The following is a 15,817-nucleotide window of genomic DNA, read 5'->3' on the forward strand; positions in this document are numbered from 1 at the left end:
ATCACCTCCAACTTAGTGCAATATCTGGGCCTTTGGTTTACTTGATAGTAGGTGTTGTGTTTACATTCCACTGGGATTTATCAGCTAGCAAACAGCCACAGCAGTCTGTTTGAGTAACGGGAAGAACATCTGACAGGCTAAAGATAATAAATATACATTACTCAGGAGCAACATGTTTACTTGTCAGACATGACACCTTCACCATGTAACCTGTGTGTTTCCACAAACACAGAGCAAGAGCTCATCACCTGCTTTAATAGGTTTTTCTGCCCCCTAGTGGTCAAAAATGGGCAATACCGAATCTAAACGTGCCTTGTGGAGAAATTCAGTTGACAGTGTGTCAATCCATCAGTGTTCATTAGTAAAAAAAATCTACATTATCTAAAATCTACTATACATAACTTTAAATGTCTGTCCAGCAGGCCTATATTTTACTGATTATAAATGCCTAAAATGCACAAGTAGTGCCATGCCCATAAGTCGTGAGCCCGCTTGCCAGTGCTTGGTGTTGTTGTCTATTGTGCGTCCCATTTTGTTGGCTCCCACTGTAGGTGTCAGTGACAGACAGTGAATGAGAGGGAAACTGAATGACAGACCCAGAGACGTCAGTGAGAGCCTTCACACTGTACTATAGCGAGGCTGATAATCCCATGAGGCAGCAAGCCTATTGGTCTCCCTTTGAACTACAGTCCATTCAACAAGAGAACAGGGAAACATCTCCCCACCCCTTTTGTGGTCACCAGCATTTCATTTGCACTCTAAATCTAAAACACAGGGTGCTCAAGAGTCACATCAAAGGGCTTTTTGATAGCTAGGATGGAGCAAAGACTTGAAATAAAATGGCTAATTACGAGTGTTGATTAGTAGGCCATGTAAGTTACAGACTAATTGGATTGCACAATCCAGTTCTGCTTTTGTTTTCTGTGCATCTTAATGAAGTCTTTTTTTCTGTAAGAGCAGAAATGTAGAGGCAATTTTTTATGTTTCCAGCAATAAATATGGTGGCTCATTTAAATGTGGAGAGAACACAGAAGCACCCTCAACATTACGTTTGTGGTTATTTGATTAAAACAGGGCGATCCAGCCAATCATTAAATGTGGAAGCTTTAACATTTCTATTCATCACAGTGGGATTTGAATAACAGTGCCTGAAAGGAAAATTCCCTCTATATATGCCACCTGCATGTCAAATGTGTATAAATGTACATTTGATGTGGCATGTAAATGTTTTGTATGAATAAACCATTAACCATCAGATTACACCAAACTTTAAAAAAATGTTCTGTTAACCTCTCTATGAACCCTAGTCTGATCAGAGAGAAGAAATCAGCATGAATATATGTCACTGATGAATATGAACATGGGCAGCAGCAAGATCTTAAGCAATAACATCGGCTTGTTGTGCCAGAGATGAAGAATAAACTCTGAGGCTCTGCACTTAATGATTAGTTTTGGAATGAAGGTATCTGGAAAAAAAAAACTCGTACAATCCACAGCAGCTCGGTGAGGAGTCAGGAAAAGATCAAAAGCCACATGATAAGTGCATAAATATATATATATGCTATAGCTTAGCAAAAGAAAAATAAATAGCAAATGTAAAGGTGTCATCAGCATCTTGTTCCTTCTGCCCACATTATGAAAGAAATAGGTTACTGTTATTTAAATGAAAGCAGCAATGCAGAGCAAATATTTGTAAATCATTTAAATCTTATTATTATAGATTCCTATTGGCATATAATCAGGACAGTGTAGGACTAGGATTCTTGATATATATACTATATCAAGAATCCTATATATCATATATATATATATATATATATATATACACACACACAAAGGTTTTGAAACAATATTTGCTGCCATAAAGACATTTTTTCTTGCCACAACTTCCCTATTACAGCAAGACTCATATTCTGCTTATATTACAATAACACATGTTTAGCACCCATATGGGTTCTATGCAGACCTGGCACCTATACTAAGCCACAATAATATGTGTTTTTCATTAAGAAATTATGTGAGATAAAGACCCCTCAACCGATCTAAAACCAAGATCAGAAGCATGGGAGCAGGACCTTCAAATGAATACAATATCAGTCATGCTGGGCTGATGTTTTGAAGAATCGTCTTCATTGTGTGTGAGACCCTCTCTTACCCAGGTTAAGGTCGAACACCCAGCGCACCTCCCCAAGTCTACCTCGTCTAGAATTTATCCTCAACTTGACCCCACTTGTGACAAATGTAAATCTGCAGAAGTCACATTAACACACATGTTCCGGCTCTGTCCCAAAATGCAGTGATATGTGGAGGCTGTTTGTGAAGCACTTTCAAGTGTACTTAGAACTAGAATAACTCTAAACCCACTTCTGTTGCTTTTTGGGGTGGTTGTTGAGGGATTAGAGCTACACTGGGGGCCACAAACTTATCACTTTTTCAACTCAGCTAGCCTGACAGCTGATTCTATTGAAGTGGAAGGATCCTGCCCCACCAACAGTGTCACAATGGATTAAAGATGTGTTATTTAATCTTAATCTGGAGGAAATTACAGTCGTGATAAGGGAATTCTATCAGGTGTTGAGCACAGTTGAGCACATTGTTTGTTTGTTTTGTTTATATATAAACACTACATTTATCAGAAGTATATATATATATTTTTTAGAAAACCCCATTTCTTTTTCAGTTTGTGTATCTGATTTTGACACTTTTTTAAATTCAAGGTTGTATATTTGTTGATATTAGTGCTGCAAGGTTTTCAGCTATACACATATAGTACACAATGTACATACAAAGTAGGGCGCTTGCCTTCCAAACACAGTGCTTGGAGAGATGCCTATGATGGAGGCTGTCTGTTTACCTCTCTGCTCTGACAGGCATCCTATGTGAAGCAACCATCTGATTGCATCACTTGTTACCAAGGAGACTGACCAAGAACCTGAGTAGTATAGTAGCCTATGGATGAATGGGGGAAAAAAGGCTTTTTGGAGCCAAAAGTCTAAATGAATGTAAAAATATTTACATCTTCAGCCCTGGAATTGATTGCTATTTTTCTTTAATGATGAGTTCATGAGTTTTTAGGCTAATAGAATGAAAGAAAACGAGGATGATGGATGAGAAGTGTTATACAGTGTGCTGTAACGCACTTGAACATCATAACAAAACCGATGGTTTATGGGAGAAGGAGGAGGAGGAGGAGTAGGAAAGGGGGGGTTGGTGACAGTCTCCATCGGGGGGAGATTTCTGTGCAGGTGTCCTTGTGTCTTTTCCCCTGACACCCCTGAGACAGGACCGTAAGTAGCCTAAAGACTGCTGAGGAGATGATAAAATAATAAATGTCTGATCTGCCCTGAAATCCGAAAAGAGCAGCAGCGGAGAGATACGCTCGTCTCGATGGATGAGAGACCCCCGCTGGGTGAAGACGCGCAGCGTATGTTAGCTGAGCCGTGAAAGCTCGCTGCCATTGACTGGAGCTGAGGGCTGAAATGGGAGCAAAACGATGAAAGAGCGAGCGCAGGGGTGTGAGCATCCTCCAGAAAAAACATCGCATCACCGATCATCTCAAGGTATTACACATCACTTACAGATTAGTGATATTTTCGAGTGTCTGGACCGTTTCTGTGGACGCAGGCGGCTTGAACGGTTTATTGTCGCCAAAATCACATTTTTTTTCATCCTGCAGATGTGGGCTGCAAGAAGAATCAGGCCTGTTCAGCGGATAAAACGTTCAGAGATTAATCAGTGATCACGATGAACAGCGAATCAGTGCTGAAAATCTCCAGCTGCTCGTGGATGAGTCTCCCCGACTCCTTTCACGTGTTGTGGATGACATGTCAGGTTAGATAAAATGTGAGGTGCATGTTGCATTCTGCACCTAACAGCTCATTGCCATTCTCCTGATCAACCAAGATGGGATTAACCTGACTTTATGTCAACACTGGATGTGAGATGAACAATGTCAAGTTCTCAGGAGCCCACCATGGGCGCAAATTCCACTGATGCCCCGTCCAGTCAGGACCAAGTCTGGTCCTCCACAGCTGAGAGTGTGGTAAAGATGGTGCTCATATCTCTGATTGGGTGCGTGTCTTTGTTTGGGAATGTGGTCGTCCTGCTGGTGTTCCAGCGGAAGCCTCAGCTTCTTCACGTGGCCAACCGCTTCGTCCTCAACCTCCTCCTGGCAGACCTGCTCCAGACCATATTAGTTATGCCCTTTGCCATTGCAGCCACCGCGCCCAGCATGTGGCCCCTGGATGCCCGGCTGTGCCAGGCTCTGGTGGTGCTCATGCACCTTTTCGCATTTGCTGGGGTTAACACCATTATAGTTGTGTCTGTGGATCGCTACCTGGCCATTATACACCCTCTATCCTACCCCACACGTATGACCCCTCACCTGGGCACCAACCTAATCATCTGCACCTGGGTACTCAGTTTCCTGCAGAGCACACCTCCTCTGTACGGCTGGGGGGTCATCGATTTTGACCACCATCACAATGTCTGCTCAGTGGTGTGGTCCTCCAGTGTGTCCTACTCTGCTGTGGTGTCCACCTTTTCTTTCTGGCTGCCTGTGCTGATCATGCTCGGATGTTACTGGATGGTGTTCAGGGCGGCTCGGAGGCAGAACGCCCTTGTGCACCCCATACAGACACAATCCTACTCCCAGCCATGCCCCCAGGACTTCCAGGGACCTAGCAGTCCTCAGAGGCCACCACAGCCACAGCCCCAGGCCCAGGCCCAGGCCCAGGCCCAGCCCCAGGCTCAGGCCCAGCTCCAGCAGGCCAGTTCACCCGAGGGCCGCTGCTTAGACAGAAGATATCCCGTCAGAGTCAGACACAGACGTTTCCACTACCACTGTAAGGCAGCACGGGTAGTTTTTGTCATCATGGCTTCATATATCTTCAGCATGGGTCCATACAGCATATTGAATACCGTATCTATGAACACCAGAGCAGATGTACCTCCATGGTTATCCTCCCTCGCACTTGTACTCTTCTTTTTACAGTGCTGCCTACACCCTTACATTTATGGCTACATGCACCGTAGTGTGAGGAAAGAATTCCTTGCACTGCTGTGTGGGCTGTTCTGCAAGCAGGGGCGACCCAACCAGAGCTCCGCCGTGGAAAGCTGCTTCACCACAGCTGAAGGACGCTCCGGCGCCCACCATCACTTGCCTAGCCTAGCTGCTCGAGTCTTCCCTCTGCGGACATGGGAAGAGTGCACAACATCCTCCTCTCCCACTTTTGAGAGAAGGTCGAGGGACAGCCGTAAAGAGACCACCTCGACTAGTGTCAGCTCAGAGAGGGAGCTCACTGTCCACAGCAAGAGAAGCACATAAACTGCCTTGAGCTGTCATGAGATGGACTAGAAGGGGTTGGTTATGCAGTGTGGTATACATAATCTGAACATCTTGGATTATTTCTTCGGAGGCTGCATTACAAACAACATTAGCCTGAAAAAAACAACTCTTGGTCCAGTTATTGTTGCATTATGAATGTACAGTATAACTATTGGGACTGTTTTATATGTAAATGCAGTTTTAGGTGTTACCACAGCGGCCACATACAGGAAGTCAGACTGTGTATTAACCTTTGTGTGTACAGCCCATTGGTAGTAGTTTAAATTTATGCCTATACATACCGATACTGTTATTTAAAACGGGCATTTAAATCAATCTAAATTCAAATCAGACCTGGACATAGCTGTGAGCATGTTGCTTCAGCTATGAGCTAGTCTTTGATAGTCAATCAATTGTCTGCACAAGAATCTCATTTAAGCTTCTTGTTTGTTATACAATCCTGCTGGACGCCCTTTTGTCCTTATGTGCATTTGCAACAAACTCAGGGTATTGCTTGCAGAAGAATATGTAGTGCCCATCTCCGTTCTTTAATCTAAATCTGAGTAAGCAAATATGTGTTTACGTCCCTGTAGCAGTCTTAGTCTTAAAGCGCCTTTTAAATAAATATGTGGAAAAGTGACTCATTGTGCCTGTCAGTTACAGAAAACAATGTCGATGACTCCCTTTTTTCTCGGATGGGATGTCATCACACACACACAGTGCACATTTGTTTTCTTTCTTTGTTTGTTTCCTTTAACTGAAACTTAGCTGATGCCTCCAAACCTTCAGTGTGCCATTGTATATTTGGATTTAAAGTGTTAGCTGCCTTTGTAATTCCAGCCTTTCTGTGACGAGGTGCAGTATTTGTTGTTTGGAAAAAAAAAAACCAGTGCACAGAGAGCTGGAGGTGATAGAAATATAACTCCAGTGGACTCTGTGCACCACTTATTTAACATAGCCTACATGCCACAGGATCTGATGTAACCCATCTCTTATTTTCCACGGAACTGACGTGGATTTGTAAAGATACCTCCTGCCGTGACTCATCTTAAAGAAAGGCAGTTGAACAATATGTGCATTATTTGAAAAGAGTGGGTAAATATCGATTTTGTACAGTTTGATAAACAGAAAAAAATGATCAAAATGAACCAGGGTGCTTTTTATTTTTTTCATCTATCATTACTGTTAGACTGTGATTGTAGTTTATGACATATTGGATCTGCCATAGATTTGATGTTGGGGTGTTGTTGTTGACAATCCAGCTTGTATAATAAGTGTGTCAGCAGCTTTGTAAAGGAGAGTGTATTATAGTATTACAGCAAATGAGAGAATAATGTTTTAGTATCTTAAAATGACATATTTTTGTGATTTATATTGTGCTTTTGTATTATTTTGAGTTTTGTTATTAAACATCAAACATTGTCTGTTGTTTAATAAAATTATATGTAAAGTGTTAAAAACAGTTTGAGACTGATTTTAATAGTTGATCCTAAAAATACCAAGCTTTTTTTTTAAAAAAGTGGTTTAATTAAATATTAACTGCTGAATTTTGCTTATACATATAGAACATCTGTCCACATGTTATGAAATGAAAACAGAGTTAAAGATGGGCCAAGAATATTATCACACTTCTACACTGCACTGAATTAGAAGTCATTAAAAGCTTTAGAGAACCTGTTTAATTACTGTATTTATGCTCTTTAAGCAGCATGTCCCTCATGAATGAATGTCATGATCTCAGCTGGACATTCACTCCCACAGCCCTGTTTTCAGACACAAATGGAAAATCGTGGTCGGCAATAACATCATGGTGGTTAAAAGACAAAAACGAGACCTTTGTTTTGAATTAATTGCATTTATTCGTACAAACGTTATCACCTTGGGTGATGACTCCACACTGCTCGAAGCAAAATGCAGCAGTGTTTTATGTAATTAACAGTTCAGCAAACCACTTATTAAAATCTCTAAGGGTGCATCGCATCGGTGCATACGTACTTCATCAGTAAATATACAGACTGCGTTATGATTAGCTCTGTGAGAGTGTCTCCTGTGGACAGGCGTGTCATTGATAAATCATGTGCTAACACGCTGTAGCATGTTATATGTTACAGATGTGCTTCTCAACTGAGTGTAACCTTTGATTCTATGTAACCTTAAATTTCTGCCATCTAATTGAAGAACATGGACATGTTTCATAGCAATATAAGTGAACATCTGAACTACAATGCAGGCTGATATTCAAAGAATAATAGCTCAGTTCTGTTTTTTTTTTAAATCTTAAAACCAAAAAGACCAAAAACTCCAAAGGTGACAATCTGTAAGAAGCATTCACTCAATCTCAGTCTCTCCCTATACAGTATATGTACACTTTTTTATCATTACAGTACAGAAAAACAAAACATTTAGCAATAAGGAAATAGAAAAGCAAAACCCCAGAACATTTTACTCTCTTTAGAAAATGAAAATAAAAAAAATTCTGCAAAGAAACTGCTCACTATGACAGATAGATCATTGGAACCCACACTGATTTCAAAGGCGCCATTCAAAATATTACTGGTCAACAGTGAACACAAAATTATAGATATTTTAAAAAGAAAATAGCAACAGAGGTTTAAAGCACAGAAAGAGGACGGGCTCTGCTCTTCAGTTGTTTTTTTTTCTTATGATAAGTGATGGTTTCAGTTCAGGTCCATTCAGACCACTTTATCACACAGTCAGCACTGTGGAGGCCGGGGCTGTAACAGCAGAGAGTCGGTCCCTCCCTCAGTCAACTAGTCCACTTTGACCACACTGTAGATCTTATTTACAAACCAGAAGCAAGCAAAGAAGCCAATTGTGCCTGAAAATAAAAAACGGGTTGTTACAAAATTAGACATATGTCAACACGGAGGAAAACATGTGACCAGAAAATATTAAATTAAGCAGGAGAAGGTCGGTCGGCCATCTTGTACAGTCAGTTGGTGTGATTCCACAACAAAATTTCTAAAACTAAAACCTTGAAAAATAACTTTTGCCTAAATTCAATCTGTAGCTGCACAGAAACTCTACCACTTTAGTTTGTTAAGGAAAGCTGAGTCTTTGCAGTACTGATAAGCCAGATTGGTCAAAATCCTGGATCAATTCATGTGGGTATAAAAGTCCTATCTGACTGCTCGATGGGGGCCAAGCAGCCCAATCCCGAATTAAATCGTGATCAAAGTTTGGATGAGGTAAAAAAGATAGACAACAAAATAAAAACGGAAATGAGAGATTAGGATTATTTAGATCAAAACTAGAAGCATGTAGGGAAACTGATAATCTTTTCCATGAATCCTTGGATTACTTTTCTGTGATAATCTTTCCACATCTCATCCTAGCTACTTACAGCTCTGTCTCATGATATTGTCAAACAGTGTTGCAGTGACAGGCAGTGCTACAGGCTAACTTATCTGGCCTCATGACAGTAAATAAATTATAATAAATTATATTTCTGGAGGACATATAGGCTATGCTGTTATCTAGTTCTTAATATTATCCTCTTTACACACAGACACAGACACACACTCATTTGACTTGGCAAAAAAGAAAGCTAGACAGTGCCAGGAGGAGCTACTATTTCAGCACGTGTCAATCTTTGTTTTTTTGACCATCTGAATCAAATCAGCTTCTGGGCAATTTTCACTCCTTTAACACTTTTTGTCACCTTGGTGTCCTGCACCCCAGTAGCCCAATGGTGTCTATGGTTCAAACATTTCTTTGCAGTATGACACAAAAAGTTATGAGTGAGAAATTCTAAACAAAGATAAAAATGTTTGTTTGTCGCTTTTTCCCTAACTGGAAAAAGAGGAGGCTCCAAAAATGTACAATATGACGTGGATAGGACAAACTTTATATTAAATTTACAGTAAATACATGTGATGGCTGTACCACAATGAAACTCTATGATAACACAAGGCTGTGGTTTGTCAAACAGACAGTGAACTGACCCACATAAGTCTAGAAAAATTAGACCTGACCAAGAGGGACTTTTAAGATTCAACACTCATTCTGATTTCTGATTTTCATTAAACTTCAAAGAGACTCAAAAATTAACAGTTCAAATGGGGCCCTGGCAAATAAACACTGTTTAATATGATCTGCTGCTTCTACTGTCTTACCACAGCAGTAATAGTGTCAATACTTGATTTTCAATTTATGTAAACAAATGTTGGACAATGGTGTGAACAGCTTCCTGGTTTTTACAACAGGATCCTGAATCCTCTTACAATGTTGACCGTCAGAAACACTGAGCAAACGATCCAAGCCATGGATATATGTATATAACCCCCCCCTTTTTTACTGGTCATAAGAAACCTTGGAGCTCAGTGCAGCCTGATTGCTTATGATTTTCAATGTACAAGCTCACACATTAAAACAAATATTTAAACTATGTTATTCCTGCAACATGTCAAAATGAGTAGAAAAGTGCTATGGCTACCAAAAGAGCTCACCTGTGAAGAGGAAGAAGATGAGGACCATAATCATAGTGTATCCAAAGTAGAGTATGGTACTGGCTGCTCCAATTATCTGCAGCTTTGAGAAGAAGTAGTGTACAGCATAGATGAACAGATAGACTGCTGTGAAACCACTAGTCAGGAAGGAACGCCACCACCAGTGGTAGTCCTGGACACAAACACAAGACAAGTAAAGGCATGTTAAGATCCAGTTAAGAAGATATGGCCACTAAAATCCAAAGACCACATTTAAAACATTTGGGTACCTCAGCACACAGGTGGAAGTAGCACAGCAGAATTGTTGCCTCAGAGCAGGTAATGAGCAAAATAATGAAAACTAGGAACAGGAAGCCAAACATGTAGTACATCTGATGAGACCTGAAACACAGACCCTTCATATTAGCACATCACAGCTCTGTCTTACATGGCAAACAGCTAAAAAAAACAAGGACTGCAGACCAGTCAGGAAAGACAGCATTCCTGTCTTCTTACCAAATGCTGTTGAGAATGAAGAAAAGCTGAATGAAGATGCAGCCGAAGGGCAGGATTCCACCCATTACTATACCAGGGATAGGTTTAGTAAAGAAGGACTGCTCAGGAATTTGACGGGGGATTTGGTTTGTTCGCACTGGCTGCTCAATTGCCTGCATTAAAAGCCCAAAAATAAATGAAATTACAACAGACTCTTTAAACTCATACATTTCATCTGTACTCATTGTACGTCTTTGTGGAAAATTAGGATGCCGGACTCACAGGTTTCTTGAAACCAAAATAGGCACCGACGAAGGTGAGGGGCACAGAGATTCCAAACCATAGCGCCAAAATGGCCACCAGAGTGCCAAAGGGGATTGCTGCTGAGGAACCCTCCACCCAAAGAATCAGATTCATCAGGAAGAAGTCGGCAAATACAATCCTACATAGGAGAATAAATGACAGACACAGATAATAAATATGAGAGGATGTATTTAAGGCTAGAGAGGCTGCATAATCAGAGTGACATTTGCACTTAAGGGCAGAAATTGAGTATAAACATGAGACAAATGAGCAGCAGCTAAGGAAATGTGACAAGTTGACATACCCGGGGCACAAGAGTGCTGTCAGCAGGACATTCGTCTTCCACTTTTCACCTCCAAAAGCTGAGAACAAAAACAGATAGAATCACGATAAAAACACAGACAATGACTATAACACCGTCTGTGTTGATTTTTATTTGTGAAAAATATGCATCACTTACTTTTGTAAAGACGTGCAGACACATAGCCAGCAGGCGTGCCCAGCAGAACCCAGAGCACTACAGCACATGTCATGAGAGCCCCTCGGTTGGCCGGCGACAGGAAACCTAGACAGGCCAGGACTACAGAGGACAAACAGCCATCAGTGCCTTCATTCTGACATATCATAACCATGGTAAAGCAAATTCAAAAATATTAAATACAAAGACAGTTTTTCTTGCTACTCCAATATGCTTTCCCATTCCAATATTACATATTATAGCCAAATGTAAAACAGTCCTTACAGAGTGTAATGAAGGTCATAATGGAGATCTGCGCGCCCTGTCCGAGGAACACAGAAAGCAACATCCCTTTCCTGGGGGGGCGGAAGACATCCCCGTGCACCTGCTTCCACCCGGACTCCTCCTGTGCGTCCTCCTGCAGAAAGGAGTCGCACAGCAATACAATCAAGGAAGTGCTTAACAGGTTTACATGTAAACTTTCCCAGCCACCAGTCAATGAAGACTAGCTCTCAATTTGACACCTGCTAGCAAAGCAAAATAATGTGGAGAAGACATGTTATGCCAAAAACTGTAAAATTTGGTGTGAAAACTCCTCAAGTCGGTTCTTAAACATATCATTTTGGAAAATATCCACACCACATTTTACATTTTAAGTGCCCATTTGCTGTAACCATACACACACACACACATGTGATTTAACTGCCAACAAACTTATTGAAAATGACTTTCCATAACCTTACATGGGGTAGAAAGGATTTTTCCTTGGATGATGGAAGCTTAATCAAGTCTTCCTGTGAAATGTAACAAAATAATTATAATGTTTAGGTACTATGCACTATAAAGTGTTTTACACAGCAGAATTCCAGCATTACCCCTAGAAATGCAATTGAGATGAGGGGTTGACCGTGTTGTAGAAGTATGGCAAGTTACTGCAGATATAAAACTAACGATGATAATGACAATGTAACAATACTGCGTTGCATCAAACCAACAAAGGGCCACAATCCTGTTGGACTGGAAATACCCAGAATAGATTATTTGCATAGAGGTGCATGACACCAATGCCAATACAATGAGATTTAAACTGTACATGTGAAAGTACACTCTGTTTTTGGTTCTTTCTAACAACTAAATGTACGTGAGATGCCTTTACCTGATCCACCTGGTTGTATCTGGCAATGTCCTTATGCAGGGTTCTCAGCATAATCATGGCAACCATACCAGACAGGAAGAGGACAATGACCAAGGAGTTCATGATGCTAAAAAAACAGCACACAAAATATATCCTAACATTAACTGACAGACATCACGAGAAAGAGTCATTTGTGAAAAACATAAAAATATTATCAGACCTGAACCACTGGATGTTGGTGTGAGGCATGGAGACCAGGATGTAGTCCCACCTAGATGCCCACTTGATTGAATTGTTTTCCTGTTAAAACACACACATATTATTTTTATCCTCATAGTTATTTAGACATGACATATATTAAGTCATAAAATATAAAGAGGCCCACCTCAAATGTGACCGAGTAGGTGTAAACTACCGACACATCACTATTAAATTCTCCAGGGACTTCCATTGGATTGCCTCCTTCACAGCTAGGATTTTTCTCGTCTGTATTTTTGATACTGTCAAGCACAAAACAGAAGACGCCATCATGTCAAATGACTACTGCTCCTGTAATCACTTTGGGATGATCATTGTAATACGGTGGCATTGTTACCTCTTTGGTTCTAGAGTAGCAGCGACCAGCCGAGCCCCTCTCCACCCTTCTTCTGCTCCACTGTGGTAAGTGATCTTGATGTCCACGTGGTTGAAGACATAGTATGTGTTCTTCTTGTTGAACTCAGCCTAAAGAAATATGATTGTAAAGATGACTTCAAGTAACTGGTTATCTGGTTATATATATGAATCACAAAAATAAGCAGAAATTACATTCTGACAAATTCATCGATTCACTATAACCAGAGACACACAAATAGCTATAGAATATCAGGGCTGATTACTACACTTATCCAAATGTAATTGAAATATACCATTGTGTGTTAATAGGTACATATACATTAATTTGAAATTCATATTTAAATTTTTAACAAACATAAATAAACTTATTTGTAAGTTTTTGTTTAATAAACAACCTGACTACTAACTCAACCTGATGCTTCTATTGAAAAAAATCAAGCACAGGTTAGAACAACCACTGGCACCATAGCACAAGGTTAATGCTATGAGGAAACATGCCACTCTACAGGTAAAGCTGGTCATGCAGGGAAGGTTGGCTTTTAAAGTTATTAAAGATGCACATCTCAGTAGGTTCAAATGTTCAATGTAATTATTAATAATTAATCAGAAATAATATTAATGAGTATTAATGACTAATACATTAATAATCACTAATAATTATTAATTAACCTTATACACACTAACTGTGAGTGGAATGTTATGGTGTTAGGAAGCTTGTTCACCATCTATCAATGTTATGACAGTAATTGAATTCTCCTAACCGAGATTAACTCACATTGATAACACAAGCATCTTTTGCTCGGCCGTCTCCTGTGACAAAACAGCCAATGGGGAAGCCTGGGTTGCAGTACTTCTGTCCGTCTTCCACATCATAGCACCATGTCACTGGCATGTTGTCAATGATCCTGAAAAAATAGTTTGTTAATCTCAACAAATATACCAACCACTATCAGAAATATCAGTAGAGCCTGAATATAACTTCCACTAACCAATGGTGCTGATAGTTCAGATGCATTCCCATCTTGAGAAAGTCCAGCTTAGTTGTATCATCCTGGTTGCCTTTCTTGTAGTTCTTTGTGCAAACAGCCTTGCATTTCTCATCTTGTTTAAATTTGAACTGTTAAAAGCAGATGAAAGTTGTATAAAAAAGTTGTATAAAAAATTAAACAAACGATCAAAAACCATAATGATAATACATACCTTGTATGGTGAAGACTCAATTCTTTCACCAAACAGCACCTGTCCGAGGTTCTCTGATGGTCTCATTTCCTTGGCATCCTTGCAAAAGTCAAACCTTCAAAAAATATGGTGAGGATATTGAGCTAGAAATCTGAGAAACTATACAAAAAAATGCATCAGGAAACTTGGTGTTACTTACACATCATACTCATAAGGCAGAACTGACTCCACTGAGTCCAAGCGGTTGACAAACAGCTGAATCTCTGTCTGTAAGGAAGAAAAACACAACAATTTAGTCTATGTATTTTTTATTTAAAAACAGCTGTCTTACAAACGACATACTGATAATAGACACAGTCAAAAACTGTGCCATGACTGCTGAGCTGGTACCAGGTCAAATACTGACAGGTTACTGATGTTTCAGGGCCAGTTATGCTACCGATGGGGGTTAGCCTAACTAAACACTGTTGTAAACAATGGATAACAATACCAAAATATCAGCACGCTGTATACATATATGTATAAGCGGGCTATTGGATCTGTTATTCCAAGTTACCCTTGCATCGCCAGGTAACGTAAGCAGTCGTGTCCATGCACAATGGTGGCTATTGTATGTCATCCCTTACTATTTGCTTAGGGCTGCTAGCCTGGTTCAAAATTTAATCAAACAGGAACTATATACACGTTGACAAGAACAGGAAAGAACATCAGGATATTATGGCACAGTCCCAGGTATTAGCCGGGGCCTAAATAAGGACTACATAGCTAGCAAGATTCAGAAGCATAAAAAGGTTGACAAACACATCAATTCCATCTACAGCAGCAGTAAATCGACTGTATTCGATAAGAATTGGGACTCGTATGCATTGACTGTACCTGGCAATCTTCACCACCTTTGCCGTCTTCACAAAAACTCACTGGCGCTAAACCCGGAAGATAAAACGCCGAGCACGAACAGAAATACGACACTAGAGCATAAACCAGCACAAAACCAAAATGTATCCGCTTCTTCATCTTATCGCGGACACTTGTCTTCAAGGATTTTGTGTACTATTAGACAGCAAAGCGTTCCTTCTTTCTGTGGAAAGGTAATGCTCGTTAGCTGGATATGATTAGCTAACCGCTAGGTCTTTCTACCCGGGCAGCAGTGACTGAGCTGGACTGTCGAAGCCAAGCAACCAACAACACGTCGCTGACGTCCACCTCTGTCATGTAATGCGGAAGTCACACGACGCCGGAAGTCGTCGCAGTGTTGCCTTCAAAATAAACTAATATAAAACCATTTATTTAGTGTATAGAATTTGTTTATTTTTACTGACTTACATATACCCAATATGTATTTTGTACACTAGTATTACATAAAAAAGCTATATTATGTCTTAGAACTGCACGTGTTCGCCAGTATTGGGTTTTATTTTGACAGGAGACAAATCGGTAGTCATATTTTGTTGACGCCGTGGAAGAAAGTTTACTTGCCTGTTTCCCCTTCAATATCCTTGTTTTCTCTGAAAGAATATATTACCTGCAAATAAGTTAGAAAACCATTTTTTAGAAATGTCAGATAATAAAAATGTTGGCGGAAACAGTGGGAAAATGACATTTAAATCATAGAGATCATGTAAATGTCACCTGACCTAACAAGAAAAACCGGAATAAGTACACGCCTGCTACAGATAGTCATGGGCAGGAAATGAAAGCGACACCTTTCCGTCCTTAGAACCAGTTTTGTCGTTTTTTTCTGGTAGTGAAACAGTCTAGATTATACCTTATCTTAACCTGTTACCTGTGTGTTTTTAAAATGCAGGTCAGTCTGAACACTGGCTATTTAATATATGTTAGGAACAATACACGTGTATAGT

General features: G+C 40.2%; 2 protein-coding genes across 3 annotated transcripts; one reads left to right on the forward strand and one right to left on the reverse strand.

The window, feature by feature from the left end:
* Window positions 1-3,949: 3,949 nt before the first annotated feature.
* On the forward strand, window positions 3,950-5,326 carry gpr101 (G protein-coupled receptor 101). The gene has a single exon (XM_028416805.1). It carries the CDS (start codon window positions 3,950-3,952, stop codon window positions 5,324-5,326), a length of 1,377 nt encoding a protein of 458 aa, XP_028272606.1.
* A 2,148-nt stretch (window positions 5,327-7,474) lies between these two features.
* tm9sf5 (transmembrane 9 superfamily protein member 5) lies at window positions 7,475-15,151 on the reverse strand. Of its 2 annotated transcripts, XM_028416564.1 has the most exons (18): window positions 14,835-15,151; window positions 14,158-14,225; window positions 13,980-14,073; window positions 13,769-13,896; window positions 13,555-13,684; window positions 12,760-12,887; window positions 12,550-12,664; window positions 12,385-12,464; window positions 12,186-12,291; window positions 11,773-11,823; window positions 11,315-11,447; window positions 11,033-11,152; window positions 10,877-10,934; window positions 10,552-10,711; window positions 10,291-10,442; window positions 10,065-10,176; window positions 9,796-9,967; window positions 7,475-8,165 (listed from the first exon to the last, which is right to left on the reverse strand). In XM_028416564.1, exons 1-18 carry the CDS (start codon window positions 14,970-14,972, stop codon window positions 8,098-8,100), a joined length of 2,013 nt encoding a protein of 670 aa, XP_028272365.1. In that variant the 5' UTR covers window positions 14,973-15,151; the 3' UTR covers window positions 7,475-8,097. The 2 variants fall into 2 exon arrangements, with proteins under 2 accessions (XP_028272365.1, XP_028272366.1); XM_028416565.1 differs by lacking the exon at window positions 11,773-11,823 and having other exon boundaries at window positions 14,835-15,150.
* Window positions 15,152-15,817: the final 666 nt, after the last annotated feature.

Source organism: Parambassis ranga, chromosome 10, assembly GCF_900634625.1.
Source record: "Parambassis ranga chromosome 10, fParRan2.1, whole genome shotgun sequence".
In the NCBI taxonomy this organism is placed as follows: Eukaryota; Metazoa; Chordata; class Actinopteri; family Ambassidae; genus Parambassis; species Parambassis ranga.